Source organism: Notamacropus eugenii, chromosome 5, assembly GCF_028372415.1.
Source record: "Notamacropus eugenii isolate mMacEug1 chromosome 5, mMacEug1.pri_v2, whole genome shotgun sequence".
Classification (NCBI taxonomy): Eukaryota; Metazoa; Chordata; class Mammalia; order Diprotodontia; family Macropodidae; genus Notamacropus; species Notamacropus eugenii.
Window position 1 is genome coordinate 324595235 of NC_092876.1, and position 16589 is coordinate 324611823.

General features: G+C 37.5%; 1 protein-coding gene across 2 annotated transcripts in view; it reads right to left on the minus strand.

Moving 5' to 3' along the window:
* PXYLP1 (2-phosphoxylose phosphatase 1) overlaps window positions 1-16589 on the minus strand; it is a 60854-nt gene that overhangs the window by 16715 nt on the left and 27550 nt on the right. Inside the window, exons 1-2 of one of the 2 annotated variants that reach the window (XM_072613493.1) lie at window positions 6964-7101; window positions 756-887 (exon numbers count right to left, since the gene is read on the minus strand). In XM_072613493.1, the coding sequence (XP_072469594.1) occupies window positions 756-834 (79 nt within the window). In that variant the 5' untranslated portion in view covers window positions 835-887; window positions 6964-7101. Of the gene's footprint in view, window positions 1-755; window positions 888-6963; window positions 7102-16589 lie in introns of those variants that run through there. The other variant, XM_072613494.1, reaches the window with a different exon arrangement.

The following is a 16589-nucleotide window of genomic DNA, read 5'->3' on the forward strand; positions in this document are numbered from 1 at the left end:
TAGATTCATTACTTTTTCTTTTTTAAAAAATATAAAATAATATTTTCAGTAATTTTATTAACAATAACATTTTTTTAAGCATTCATTCATTATAAGCCTGGAGGTTAAACAAAGAAACTTGCTCACCGAATCATTTCATTCCAAATTCCGACTTCTCTCAAACTATACTGTATTCCCAGATTATGCCCCCTTCATAATCCCACTGTGCTCTCTTTCCCATAATTCAATGAATCCTTCTCTAGACTGATTATAAGGATGACATCTGTCCATTAAAAGTTCCTCATTTATATATGTGCAATTCCAGCAGCTTGGGTTACCCAACTGAATTAAATTACTGAGGGACAAATAATAGTAAGTTTCATAACTAAGTGTAGAATGTTTTGTCAGCAACCAAAACACAGCCACAGAACTAGAAACACATAAAATGGAAAAGGGAGGAGGGTCAATCAGACAGAATTCCTAGTAGGCCTGTGAAAGCAGAATAAAGAGATTACAATTAGCCAAAAGAATGAGGAGGGAAGCAGGGGAGGATGAACAATGTACAAATGCAAATGAAACAAACTAGAAAATACATATTCACTCACTTTCCATTTTCACATTATAAACACAAAAGAGCTCAGACTTACCACACCTCAATGTACACTAAGGGAATAAACAATGAATTCCTTAATGATTTCTTCCATACTGGGATACTCTGAAATTTTACAGAGGCAAAATAAAAAGGGGGAGAAGGGTGCCCTGAATGACATACTTACAGAATTGTAGACTGATGCTCAAAAAGGCCAGTAAGGCAGCCAAGACCAGCAGCAACAAAAAACGATTTCGGAAAAGCATTATTATTTGTTCTACTTTCTCTTCATGGTTTCACCTCAAACTGGAAATATGCCCTAGAATAAAAGAGACAATAAACATATGTTGAAAGGCTGGAAAACTGTTAGCTGTTAAATGTTAACTGTTAGACTCAAAAAAATTCAATTACTCTTTGTCGTGGCAGACAAGAGCTAATCACTGACTACAAAAAAATCTTTTGTTTTTATTCACTCCATTCAGAAAAACTTTGAAAATAAATAATGATGCAGCAATCCTACTTCTATCTGGCATCACAGGAGAGTAAAGCACTTTACACAAGTCATTTTTTTCCAGATAATAAAACTTTCCTTTTTTAGCCTTCAACTTTTTTTTTTTAATCTTTAACACCTCTTACAGAAATCTTAACTTTTTCTACATTTTCCTCCCTCCATAAAGAAAGTAATAAATTCTAAACTCCTATAACTGACTTAAGGGCAAAAAGTATGTCGTTTTTCACATTTTGTGTCCCCACATACTTTTTGCCCTTAAGTCAGTTATAGGAGTTTACTTTCTTTATGGAGGGGTAAGGAAAAGTCCTCGGATGAGGGGTGTGGCTGAGAACTCAAAGAAATCCGAAACGAGTGCAGCAAAGAAGTCAAAGTTCAAAATGAAAGCATTCAGATGGGAAATGAAATGTTTAAGGAGGCTTCTTTTCCAGCTCATTTGTCTGCTTTTTAGAATGCTTCGGTAGCATCCCTCATTACTAAGTGTCTCAGGGGTCACTTCTACTTGTTCAATTCAATTTAACAAATACTTATTAAGTACCTGCAGTGAAAGGTATTGTGCCAGAAGGACATAAAGACAAAGAAAACAGCCCTTTCCCTGAAAGAGCTTAGTCTTACAGTTAGTAAAAAGCACACTCACCCTACTTGTTAGCAGTGAGCGCACGCTGTCTCTCTCTCTCTCTCTCTCTCTCTCTCTCTCTCTCTCTCTCTCCAACTTATTATTTCTGCTTTACAAGCTTTGAAAAATTAGATAGCTAAGCTAGTTATAACTCTGTTTTAACATCAAAAATAAGTGAGGCCATGAGGGATCCTACTTTGAGTAAAGTGCAAGATCTTTAGAGAATAAGTTCTGTAACATCTATCATTACTACCAAAGGGTCTTGGCTTAGGAACCATATTTTGGATGGTAGACGGTGGACCTATAAGGTGTTATTTTATAATTCAGTGCAAAAACCTCATTATTTTACATGTGATCAAAATTATGATAATGGAATCATAAATTTAGAGCTGGACAGGAATTTAGGAATCACCTAGTCCAAACCTTCCTTTGGCAAATGAGAAACCAGAGGCCTAAAGAGGTTAAGCAATTTATTCAAGTTCCAAGGGATAAGTGACCATGGTGAGACAGAAATCTGGGTCCTTTGCCTCCAGTATTCTTTCTGTTACACCACAGGTCTTCTTTTTTTGCAGCACTCAGAACTTAATAGAATAGTTCAGATGTAGTTTGTCCAGCACTGTAGAGTATACTTTTTAACTTAAGACTTTGGTCACTTCCATGTGCACTGTGATGCATATTAAATTTCAAGTCAAACAAAAATCTGGATCTTTTTTACATGAACTATTGAACCATCCCTGCCTCAATTCATACCCATGCAGTTGGTTTTTTAATCTAAATAGTAATTTACAATTCACCCTATATAATTTTATCTTCTTAGTTTCAGTTGTTACCCAAGAATTCAATAATTCCTCTTAGTTTTATGTGAATTTAAAAAGCATAAAGAATTGATTTAAAGTGGAACAAAACTGAGCCTGGAATAAAATTCCTTTGGTATATCTTATTTATCCATTTTTATTTTCCTTTTACATAAAACTGGGCAATAAACTAATTAAAAGTGATTTCAACTCATTTTATTTCTTAGGGATTGTTTTTATGAACCAAATAGGATTAATCATTACAGAAAACTAGTAAGTCAGCAATTACAGAAAACTAATCCCACTTCTGTTTAGAAAGAGTTCTTAACATAATTAGCCAAGTTAACAACAGTTACTTTCTTAATGCCTGTGACTAGGACAAGGTTGAAAGTGTTGATCCTCTGACTTATATGGAATATAAATGTCTCACTGATACTACATTTGGAAACTGGATAGAACATGAATCCTTGCCTTGAATGCTAGGTAATACACTGCTAGGAGAATGGATAACTAAAATCAGCAGCTGTGTAAAGCTGAGCATGCCCTCGCATTTAGACTTTAAAGAAGAATAAACCGAGAGGATAGAGGGATTACAAATAGATTCCCTGGAGGCAGCACTACCCAAGGGACAAGTTCCTGGACCAAAGTTTCAAGAAATAAAAGAAAGAAGTCATAGGAAGAAGCAAGGAGTCAGAAGCATCCTGAAAAACAGTCATAATCTGAAGGAGTATGGCCAGCTGGACCTGTACAGGTGTACAGTGAGAAGGTATTTGATTCTTTATGGACTCTCAGTTCTTTCTCCTTTGGAGGCAGCTGAAATCATAAAAAACTATTTTAAGTCTGGATGACTGTAATTCTGGGAATAGGGGAGAGAATGAGCTTCACTAAAGAGGGACAAAGCTGTCTTGATGCTTATGACCTTGGGTACAAGTCCCTTGAGCTCTGAGCTTTCGGTCAGATAAAAGTAAAGCCTCCTCTGTATTCTCAAAGTTAGTGTAAGAGCTTACATGAGAGCTGAGACCTTCTTACCTTTTCTTAGAGATTTAGAAATGAGCCATATAACCTAATGTTCTCAGTAAGTTGATAGATAAAGACAAAATGGGCCAAATTCAGACGTTCACAGGGAAAACTTGGATGGGGATGTAAACTAAAGAAAGCAATTTATTCAAGGTATCAAAATTGAAAATAGTCCATGTAAACCCAGAGATGAAGTTCTAGGTCCCAAGTTAAACTAGAATATTCAGAACCTCAACTTAATTTATCATTTTCTTAAAGAAATGAACCAGATGAGCCACATCATTACCTCTAACTCACAAGTGATCCTGAACATAATGTGGTTATAAACACAACATACTTTTAAACAAACATACCAGAACTTACACGGCCATGTGTTTCCTCCTTCAGAAACTTACCTTACAAGAATTAAAAACTTATTCCAACAATGCTTCATTTTCAAAGCATTTTTGGAATTCCTATTTTGAAATTACCTTCACAGAGCATTTTCCAGACCTACATACAGAAGAAAACTGGTCTCATTTTATAGTTACATCACTGTGAACAAAATGAAAAAGGAGACTGTACATTCGTCCTCCTCATAGTCAGGTCCATTTTGCTTCATGCTAGTCTATCTTTTCAAAGTCTAAGAGAAAGCACAGGTATTTATTATGGGAACTGCAATATAAGATGCTAAATATCTATAGTAAAGCAAAAATATTACGTTCAGTCATGTCCAATTATCCATGACCCCATTTGGGGTTTTCCTGGCGTAAGTACTAGAGCAGTTGCCATTTCCTTTTCCAACTCATTTTACAGACGAGGAAACTGAGACAAACAGGGTTAAGTAACTTGCCCAAGATCACACAGTTAGTAAGTGTCTGAGGCCAGATTTGAACTCAGGTCCTCCAGACTCCAGGTCCAGTGCTCTACCCAGTGAGCCAGCTAGCTTCTTACATTTTACTCCCCTCCATTTATTCTCCAATCCAGATGTTGGCCTTCTTTCTACTCCTCACATAGGACATTCTATCTCCCTCCACTTCTTTACTGGCAGTAAATCAAAATATTCTCCTCTTTCATCTCCACCTTGCTGCTTTAGCTTTCTTCAAGACTTGGCTCAAATTCTACCTTCTACAAGAGTCTTTCTCTGTTCCCACTAACCTCTTTCACTACTAGTGCTTTTCCTTTGAGATTATTTATAATTTACCATCTAAATATCTTATGTGTACAGTCTCCCTAATTAGAATGTGAGCTCCTTGAGGCAGTGATCATTTTTATCTTTCTTTGTTAGCACAATGCCATAGTAATAGCTTAGTAAAAGTGAACTGAAAAAATATTATCAGGTATTCAAGTTTTTATTTTTCTGTGTGTTTGTCACATATAGTGATATATATACATATGTAATACATAACTATTACTATATATTGTATATTACTATAATATGTGCATATAAATATGTATACTTATATATATATGATATATATACATATGTATGTTATATACAGTAAGAATTTAAGAAGTGCTTGCTGACATGACATCAGAATACCAAGCAGATAATATGGTCTTTTTGTGACGGACAATCCAATTTGGACAATGAAGAACCACTCATTTGAATCAGGAAATATCACGACTGATGCCATGGTTTACGGAAATTTATCTGGCAGTAGACTAATCTAGGTCATATTGAGAAAGAGGGGGGCTATTGCAACAATACAGAAGAGAAAGATATTGATCTGAAATAGGGTGGTGGTTGTAGGAACAGTAAAAAAGGATGTCAGACACAATGTAGACAGGGTAGCACAGATGAAAGAGTCCTGGGCTTGGAATCAAAAGATCTGGATTCAACTACCCTTTATGACACTGTACGTGTGGCCTCAGACAATTCACTTACCTACTCTGAGTCAACCTATCTCAAAGGATCGTAAGGAAAAGACTTTACTAATTCTAAAGTATTGCATAAATATAGGTTATTAGTATTGTAGAATCTATAGTGAAGAACAAATTACTGTATTCGGTGGGAGGGAGGAGTCAAAAGTGATTGCAAACTTCTGTGACTGGGGCGATTAACTGAACTAAAAAAGAGGAAGAGGCAGCTTGAAAAAGATGAATTTTGGTTTATAATTTCCCAAATTTGCATTATTATCTTAAAAAACCCTCTTAGAGACATGTGCTATTCCCATTTTACTATCTGGAATGTCAGGAGGGCTTACAGCTCTGGCTCCAGCCTTGCTCTAAATAATGCTGGTCAATTCTATCCAAGTTGTTGCAACTGAATGAGTTGTTCCATCTCCACATACCAAACAGCCGGCATTCCCCTTCACTCCCCCGGCTGCCTTTCAGGCTGTGACAATACACCGAAGTTACTTCAGTATATTACACTAGCACTACAATTACTAGTCTCCTCTACAGCTGCAATGCAGGGGGCTGACTAAGCCTCTTCTTTCATTATTTCTTTCCACAGTTTTCATCCTGGAATGTTCTCCTTTCCTCTACCATAAGGAAACAATTATCACCAGTCTCTCAGCCTACTTAAATTGTTGGGTTCTATTTCAACTATTCAAGCTTTCACTGGAATTTATTAGTACAACTAGTCCTACTAATCAGCTGAAATAATTTGGAATCTCAGCACTCCAGGTACAGTAAAACACTGTTTTACAATGCATAAAAAGTACCTCTATAAATCAGCGTTTATGTTACCATTTTTGTCATTGTTCCTTCAAAAGAAGTACCTCATTTCATACCACCAGAGTCAGCTGCTTCTTCCAAAAAATAAGTCAAACTCATTCTAAGTATGCCCTATGACCTGTGAACAAGTTTCTAGCCGCAAGCAATACACAATATACTTATAATACACAAACTTTTTAAAAAAAGAAAATCAAAATTGTTTCAGTGATCTAACCATTACTGGTTTGGGACCAAGAATATGCATTTACTTATTTATCTTCAAGGTAAGTCACTAAGAATTCCCATATATCAAATCAATGAATAAAAAAATACTATTAAAAATCTATTATTGCCAAGGCAATATCACACAATAGAAATACAAAACAAATAGTTCCTGCCCTCAAGGAGTTCACATTTTATCAAGGACAAAAACATGTGCTTCCAAAATAGATACAAGGTAATCTGGGGAAGAGGGAAACAGGAAAAGGCCTCTTGAAGAAGCTCTCCAGCTGAGCCTTGAGGGAAATTAGGAATTCTAAAATGTGAAAGTGAGGAGAGAGTTATCTTCCAAGCATGGGGAATAGTCAATGCACAGGCATGAAAATGGGAGATAGAGTATCTCATATGAGGAACAGTAGGAACAATCAGTAAAAACAATGGCTAAACTGTCATGTCTGAAAGGAAGTAATGTGAAATAAATCAGGAAAGGTAAGTTGGGACCAGGTTGTACAGAGCTTTCAATACTAAACATAGGAGTTTATATTTGAACCTAAAAGTGACTGGGAACCACTGGAGTTTATTTATGAGGAAAGTGACAGACCTGAACTTCAGGAAAAATCATTTTGGCAGCTGTGTGGAAGATGGATTGAAGTGTAGAGACTTGAGGCCAGGAAACAAATTAGGTGGCCGTTGCAGGACTCCAGATGAGAAGTGATGAGGGCCCGAACTAAGGTGGTGGCTCTGTGAGAAGAAAGAAGGGGATACATGAGAGAGATATTGTGAAGGTAGAAATGGCAAGATCTGGGAAGTCAGTGATCATGTAGGGTGAGAGTGAGTAGTCAAGGATCACACCAAGATTATAAGCATGGGTGACTGAAATTATGATCTTTAGCATATTCCATTCAATATTTTATTCAACAATAAAAAAGAAGCTTGGTAATAAATGATCAGGGTTTTTAAAAATAATTTGTATATTAAATAATTTGGTTAAAATACTTGAAAATATTATAACATAGAATTTGCATTTAAAAATATTTAATAAACACCTATCATGTCTAAGTTGAATTCTTGTGGTCAACTGTTTTGAATATTTATTTTTATTATTTGGCATTATTTTGAAAAACAAAGAAGTGGAGAGAAAGCTCTTCTATCCTCTAGTCAGAAAGACATGGGGGCTCAAGTCCCACCTCTGAGACACAGTGGCTGTGTGATCCTGGGCAAGTCACTGAACCTTTCAGTGCCCCAAGCAACTCTCCAAGACTATAAACTGCAAAAGTGTTGATCTGCTTTGGAGTCTTTTCATCAGAGTTCCCTTTACCAATGAAATCACAGTTCCACATAAATGCACACAAGGTAAAAACTTGAAGACCTGATAGTATTGCTTTTTTCGATTCACTTTATTTGCATTCAGCTCCAAAGTCATGGCAATAATGAACCCAACAATGAAGGACAAAACATTTCAGATAGCATCTAGCTAACAGGAAACTAAAAATGTATGAAATAAATGAGAAAAAGTAAAAATTCAGAAATGTTTTCAAAAGTACTCTCTACAACTAATTTTCAATTCCAAATCCAAAAACTTGGCACATTTATCTTTTCAAAATTGTAAATTACATGTCTAGACAGACTCTAGTTTCCAAATATATGACACCATACCTGACTTGCCAGGGCTGGGTTTATTTACTTCCTGGTTTCTTACTGTCATCAACTTTCCTGATGGTCTTCATTCCTCCTCACAGTGCCCTGGCATAGAGTTAGCACTAAACACGTATTTACTGTCACTCCTAGCCTTCAAGGAAGAATGGAAATTATTTGCTTTCCTACTCTGCTGCCTAAAAATGACAAGGAAAATTGTCTGTACTAACAGTTGTACAAGAAAGTACTACCAGGAAAAAGAAAATGGTTAAAAATAATAAAAAAGGGAAGAAAATATAAAGGTCCTAAGTTAAATCTAGCCCTAACTGCAAATATATAGGGACCTTCAATTGTCTTAGTCACCTCTTTCTTGTCTAACTCCTTTCTTTGATGTTTCATCCAAGAATTCAGCCAGAAATATCAGAGACAGATGCTAGATCCAGCTCTAGGACAGTCTAGGCATTTAGACAAGGTCTCTGAACTTTATTTCCTAAAGGTGTAAGGACCCCTGCTTTGTGGCATAATCATTTCTTTCGATGGGCCTTACAGCATCCTCACCTGGGTTTTAAGCCTTCAGCCACCTCCTTGCCCTTCAGTTTCATAGGCTATGGGGTCTGTTAAAATACCGTCACTGCCCCATGTCTCCTGGATCTTTTTGACTATAAGCCTCCTACATAAATACAGAACCCGCCTCTAAAACTCTCAGTGGCTCAGGTGGTGGAAACTCTCTCCTAACATATTTTCTGTGCTGGTTACTTTAACTAAAGGAAATCTGCTAGTCAACTGTTATGGATAATTTTGTGCTCAGTGGTTAAGTTAGCTTCTCCAACAGCTATCCTAAACTAGCATACCTGGGTCCCCTCCTCTCTGAAAGCCATGTGGCCCTGGATCATGTGGCTTATTAAGCTACCCCAAATCTTCTTCCTTTGCCTCAATGTCTTCACTGACTCTTGAAATGGCTCTACCCAGACTAATCTGTCCTATAAGCAACTGGAAATGCAAGTCAGAGTTTCAGAGAGAGGTCAGGGTTGCAGTTACAGATTTGGAAATCATCTGTACAGAAATGACAATAAAATGCATAAGTCGCGATCTAAAATAAGATATTCAGTTTAAGCTTTGAGTTGATATCATATGAGAATTGGTTGAAGGAACTGAGCATGATTAGCTTGAAAAAAAGAAGACGAGGTGGGGAGAGGGCTAATTTGCTAATAATAAAACAGGTGATCCAAAGCAGGAAGAGTGGAAAAGGTAAGAAACACATGATAGCTATTTTCAAATATTTGTCATTTTGGAAGAGAAACCAATGGGTAGAAGATGCAAAGAGGAGAATTTAGGGTTAGTGTCCCAAAAAACTTCCTTATATTTAGAGCTGTCCAAAAATGGATTGGTTTTATAAAAGAAATAGTGGTTTCCATCTCCTTGAAGTTCTTCAAGCAGAGTCCAGATGACTACTCATCTATAAGGATTCCTTTCATGTTGGAGTAGAACTCTCAAAATCTGTGATTTTGAGATTTTGAGGGCAGAGCATTATTATAAAAGCTATCAACAGGAATCCTTAAATCTCTGAGGATGATGGCAGGGAATTAGATGAAGAAAACCAGGAACCTGATTCTAACATTAAAGAAGTTTGGAGAGTGGCCGAGAAGGTGCCCTGTTAGGATGTAACATCCTTGAGAGCAGAAATTGCTTTGTTTTTATAATTGTATCCCAAGTACTTATCACTGTAATGTCAAACAAACAGTAGAGGCTTAATAAATGCTTGCTGCCTGACCACAACAAGGATGAGGTGAGAGGTTGCTATAATTTTATTGCCACGACTTCAAAGGAGAACAGTTATTCCTATAAGAATGCAAGGTCCTTGCAAGCATGGATTGTTAGCTTTTTGTCTTTGCATCCCAGCACGACTGCTTGTTAATTAACTGATTATTGGGCGAGTATCACTGAAGAATGGGCTAGAAATAGCAATGTTACTGTCTTTTGTTATTTTGATCTATACTCTTTGTGACCCCATTTGGGATTTTCCTGGCAAAGACACTAGAGTGACTTGCCATTTCCTTCTCCAGCTCATTTTACAAATGAGGAAACTGAGGTAAATAGGGTTAAATGACTTACCCAGCATGACATAGGTAGTATCTGAAGCCACATTTGAACTCAGGAAGAGGCACTCTATCCACTGTGCCATCTAGCTGCCCTCAGAAATAAGCAAAGGAATAAGAATTATATCACTTTTTTCTCCAGACTGTGTAAACAGAAGAGAACAGAAGTAGCTTCTAATGAAGTGAGATCTGTACCATTCTGAAGTGAACGCCAAATTTTAGTTAAAGCAAAAAGGTGGAAGGAATATTAAAAGAAAAGTTCAAGGGCACTGGGAAATTGGCTGATAATTTGCTAAAGGACAGAGCAGAACAACCCAGGTTAAGAACAAAGCAAGATAGAATGATAGAATGAATCTATGAGCTAGAAATGATATGAATATGTTTGAAATTTCAGGAGGAAATAGCAGGCACATCAAAATAGATTCCAAAAAGTATAATGGGAGGCAGGGTGGTATGGCAGGCTTTCAAGGGAGCATGACTGCTCAGTCAACAGAAATTATACACTGGAAGAACCTAAAAGGCCCAAAATTCTAAATAGAATGCAGAATGCTAGTATCTTGGAGTGTGCCTCCAGTCTACCCCAGGTCTAGTGACAATAATGGAAAGAGCCCAGAAGTTAGAACCAAATCCCAAATCTGATATTTAATCAATCTGTGCCTCTGGACAAGTCATTTTACTTCTCTAAGGCACATTGCCCTTCTCAGTAAAATACAGATATTTTACTTTTATTCAAATAATGCTTAAAGTCCACAGATTTATTGGAATTTTTATCATAAGATTCTTTTCAGAATTTTTAACACCTCAGTACCTAGTAGCAAATATTAGTTTTAAATACATGCATATATACATATATGTATGCACACAAAAGTATACATATTTACATAAAGATAACCATACATACACACATATATATAAAAGATGAAATACTGTATAATAACATTCTATATGGAATAAAAAGGCAGTTGCTTCTCTTTGGATCCTAAAAAGGGCAATTTCTGCCCTTGCTAAGATATTAAGAAATAGTCTTCTCAAAAATTCCTTCTGTGTACTGTCTCACATCAGTGATGTGTTCTCTATATATGTCTATACCCTATCTAATGGAGTCCTACACCATTAGTTCCCTTATTATGTCTGCATACATGGTGCTGAATTTTAATTTAGACAACACTGTGTCACTGCTGGATCCCAAATTCCCAACTACCAGTGTATTGCAAGGCACTCTGCAGCTTTCCTGAATTAGATATTGACAGTGGTTGTGCCTCTCCAAGTCCTTAAAATTTATTCTCACTTCAGTGGTTTCCAGCTCTCAAGTAGTTAATTAGTTTTATTTAACATGAAGCCATGCTTTTGGGTATGAGGACCAGAGTGGCATAAGTTTGTGGCTATGTTTCATTTAATGCCCTCCACCAGCACAGGCAACAGTGTTATCACGAGAGCCAAATCTCCTGGCCAGTAGAGTATAGTTAGGCTGTGTGGATAAAATGCTAATCTGTAAGCCAGGTAAAAGATCTTTCTCCCATAAAAAAAGCTAGAGGCCAGAGTCAAAGAGGTAACTAAATATACTTTACTCTGATCAGATTTGCAAAATTAACTGTTCTTTATAAAAATGTCTATGGGCAGAGCCAAGATGGAGGAGTAGAAGGATGGATCTGCTGTAGCTCTCCCCTCGTAGCCCTTAAAATACCTGTAAAAAATGACTCCAAACAAACTCTAGAGCAGCAGAAGCCTCAAAATGAAAGAGTGAAACAGATTTCCAGCCCAAGGCAGCCTGGAAAGCCAACAGGAAAGGTCTATTGCACTCAGTTCAGAGCAGAGTGCAGCCCAGCCTCAGTCATGCTGCATGGACAGGACTGGAGCAGGCTTCAGGGAGCTGAATCAGATAGGTGCTGCAGTTTTCAGATGTCTCAACCCACAAATGCCAAATACAACCACAAAGGTCAGTAAGAAAGCTCTTTCACTTGGGTGAGAAGGGAGTGTGGCAAGGCCCACTGCGGGCCCCAGGGCGGCCACTGCTGCAGCATCCACTTTTGGAGTCCTCAGCCTAAAGACCTTGGAGGAATTGAGCAGCTGATCTGGGTGTCAGTCCTGAGAGGCTATCCTGGGGTGAGGAGGAGTGCTGGCATGGTGGAGCTGGTGGTGGCTGTAGCGAGGGAATCCCACTCACAGTTCCAGGGTAGAAAACAGTGCTTATGGTTGCTCACAGACCAGAACACAGACCAAGAGAGGAGTAAACTCCTCTCCTTTGATTGTGCCACTTTGGAGGAACTGAGAACTTATAGGTCCCTAAAGATATCTCAGAGAACAGCTGCACAAAACCTCTGAAGCCTAGGGTAGTACATCTTCCACCTAACAAAGGACTCAAAAGTCAAGTAACTGGCCAGCAAAATACCCAAAAAGGGAGAGGGGGGAGAAGAATATAGAAGGTTACTTGCTTAGTGAAAAGGTATTTTCATCTACTCTTTCAAATGAGGAGGAGCAAAGCATACAATCAGAGGAAGACCAAAACATACAACTGGAGGAAGGTCAAGGTTTCTACATCCAAAACCTCCAAAAAAAAATATGCAATGGTCTCAAGTCATGGAAGAGCTCAAAAAGGATTTGGAAAATCAAGTAAAAGAGGTGGAGGCAAAACTGGGAAGAAAAATGAGAGCAATGCAAGAAAATCATGAAAAGCAAGTCAACAGTTTAGTAAAGGGGACCCAAAAATATGCTGAAGAAAATAACACCTTTAAAAATAGACTAACCCAAATGGTAAAAGAGGCTCAAAAAGACAATGAGGAGGAGAATGCTTTAAAAAGCAGAATTGGTCAAATGGAAAAGGAGGTTCAAAAGTTCACTGACGAAAATTGTTCTTTATAGAATGGAGCAGATGGAAGCTAATGACTTTATGAGAAACCAAGAAATTATAAAACAAAGCCCAAAGAATGAAAAAAATAGAGGACAATGTGAAATACCTCATTGGAAAAACAAGTGACCTGAAAAATAGATCCAGGAGAAACAATTTAAAAATTATGGGACTACTTGAAAGCCATGATCAAAAAAAGATCCTAGACATCACCTTCCCAGAAATTATCAAGGAAAACTGCTCTGATATTATAGAACCAGAGGGTAAAATAGAAATGAAAAGAATTCACTAATCACCTCCTGAAAGAGATTCAAAAAGAAAAACTCCTAAGAATATCGTAGCCAAATTCCAGAGTTCCCAGGTCAAAGAGAAAATATTACAAGCAGCCATCAGAAAGAAACAATTCAAGTATTGTGGAAATATAATCAAGATAACACAGGATCTGGCAGTTTCTACATTAAGGGATCAGAAGGCTTGGAATATGAAATTCCTGAGGTCAAAACAGATAGGATTAAAATCAAGAATCACCTACCCAGCAAAACTGAGTATAACACTTCAGGGAAAAAAATGGAATTTCAATGAAATAGAGGACTTCCAAGCATTCTTGTTGAAAAGACCAGAGGTGAATAGAAAATCTGTCTTTCAAATACAAGAATGAAGAGAAATTTTAAAAGGTAAACAGGAAAGAGAAGCCTTAAAGTTGAACTGTTTACATTCCTACATGGAAACGTTATTTGTAACTCATGAGACTTTTTTCAGTATTAGAGTAGTTAGAGGGAATATAGATATAGATACACACACACACACACACATATATATATATATATATATATATATAGAGAGAGAGAGAGAGAGAGAGAGAGAGAGAGAGAAAGAGAGAGAGAGAGAGAAAGGTGTGTATATATATAGTATACATACATATACACATATATACACACATATATAAATATGTAGGTGTGTATGGGAATGTATGTATGTGTGTAGGTATGTATATGTACATGGGTGTATGTGTGTGTGTGTATACACATAGAGGGCACAGGGTGAGCTGAATATGAAGGGAAAATACCTAAAAAATAAAATTTACTGTTGAGTGGAATATACTAGGAGTAAGAGAAAGGGAGAGGTAGGATGTAGTAAATCACCTCACATAAAAGAGGCAAGAAAGAGTTTTATGATGGAGGGGAAGAGGGAAGGGATGAAAGGAAATAAGTGAGCCTTACTCTCATGGGATTTGGCTTAAGGAGGAAATAACACACACTCAATTGGATATGGAAATCTATTTTACCCAACAGGATGGCAGGGGATAGGAGAGGGAAGATAACAGAAGAGACAGTAAAATGGGGAAAGAGATTATCAGAAGCAAACATCATTGTGGAAGGACAGGTCAAGGGAGGGAATGGAATGAATTGAGGGCAGGATAGGACAAAGGGAAACATGGTTAGTCTTTCACAACAGAACTATCATGGAAGTGTTTTGCATAGCTACACATATATGACCTATATTGAATTGCATGTTTTCTCAATGAGAGTGGGTAGAGAGTGAGGAAGGGAGAGAATATGGAACTCACAGCTTTAATAATGAACGTTAAAAACTATTTTAGCATGCAACTAGAAAAGAAGATGTACGGGGGGTGGTGCCAAGATGTCAGTGCCAAGATGGCGGTGCCAAGATGGTGGAGTAGAAGGATGGACAGGCTCTAGTTCTATCCCCATAGCCCATAAAATACCTGTAAAAAATTACTCTCAACTCACAAACGCCAAAGATAGCTTCAAAGATCAGTAAAAAAGCTCTTTCATCTGGGGGAGAAAGGAGCAGGGTCCAAACCTAGCCTTGGCCCCAGGACAGCAGCAGCAGCAGCAGCATCCACTTTCAGAGCCCTCTTCCTAAAGACTCTGGGGGAAATGAGCGGCCAATCTGGGTCTCAGTTCTGAGTGGCGGCCCTGGGGTGAGGAGCACTGGTGGAGCTTGTGGAGGCTCTGAAGAGGAAATCTTACTCACAGATCCTGGGCAAAAAAGTTTGTAGTTGCTCCTAGACCACAGCAGAGGCCAGGAAAGGAGTAAACTCCTTTCCCTTGATTGTGACATCTTGGAGGAACTGAGAATTTACAGGTCCCTAAAGTATACCCTTCTCTTGACAAAGGATGCAAAAGTCAAGTAACTGGCTGGGAAAATGCCCAAAAAAGGGGAAAAAAATAAGACTACAGAAGGTTACTTTCTTGGTGAAGAGCTATTTTCTTCCTTCCTCTCATGTGAGGAAGAACAATTCATACCATCAGAGGAAGACAACAAAGTCAAGGCTTCTACATCCAAAACCTTCAAAAAAACAGGCAGTGGTCTCAGGCCATGGAAGAGCTCAAAAAACATTTTGAAAATCAAGTAAGAGAGGTGGAGGAAAAGTTGGGAAGAGAAATGACAGCAATGTAAGAAAATCATGAAAAGCAAGTCAACAGTTTACTAAATGGCACCCAAAAACATGCTGAAGAAAATAACACCTTTAAAAATAGACTAACCCAAATGGTAAAAGGAGCCCAAAAAGACAATGAGGAGAAGAATGCTTTAAAAAGCAGAATTAGTCAAATGGAAAAGAAGGTTCAAAAACTCACTGAAGAAAATAGTTCTTTGTAGAATAGAGCAGATGGAAGCTAATGACTTTATGAGAAACCAAGAAATTATAAAACAAAGCTCAAAGAATGAAAAAAATAGAAGACAATGTAAATACCTCATTGGAAAAACAACTTACCTGGAAAACAGAGCCAGGAGAGATAATTTAAAAATTATGGGACTACCTGAAAGCCATGCTCAGAAAGGGAGCCTAGACATCATCTTTCATGAAATTATCAAGGAAAACTGCCCTGATGTTCTGGGACCAGAGGGTAAAATAAATATTGAGAGAATTCACCTATCACGTCCTGAAAGAGATCCAAAAAGAAAATCTCCTAGGAGTACTGCAGCCAAATTCCAGAATTCAAGAAGAAAATATTGCAAGCAACTAAAAAGAAACAATTCAAGTATTGTGGAAATATAATTAAGATAACACAGGATCTGGCAGCTTCTACATTAAGGGATCAAAGGGCTTGGAATAGGATATTCCAGAGGTCAAAGGAACTAGGACTAAAATCAAGAATCACCTACCCAGCAAAACTGAGTATAATACTTCAAGGGAAAAAATGTTCATTCAATGAAACAGAGGACTTTCAAGCATTCTTGATGAAAAGACCAGAGCTGAATAGAAAATTTCATTTTCAAATACAACAATCAAGAGAAGCATGAAAAGGTGAATAGGAAAGAGAAATCATAAGGGACTTACTAAAGTTGAACTGTTTTAGGGCAGTTGGAGGGATTATATACATCTAGACAGAGGGCACAGGATGAGTTGAATAGGAAAGGATGATATCTAAAAAAATAAAATTAAGGGGTGAGAGAGGAATATATTGGGAGGAGAAAGGGAGAAATGGAATGGGGCAAATTATTTCTCATAAAAGGGGCAAGAAAAAGCTTTCTCAATGGAGGAGAAAAGGGGGGAGGTGAGAGGGAAAAAGTGAAGCTTACTTTCATCACATTTGGCTTAAGGAGGGAATAACATGCACACTCAATTTGGCATGAAAATCTATATTACACTACAGGAAAGTAGGGGAGAAGGGAATAAGTGAG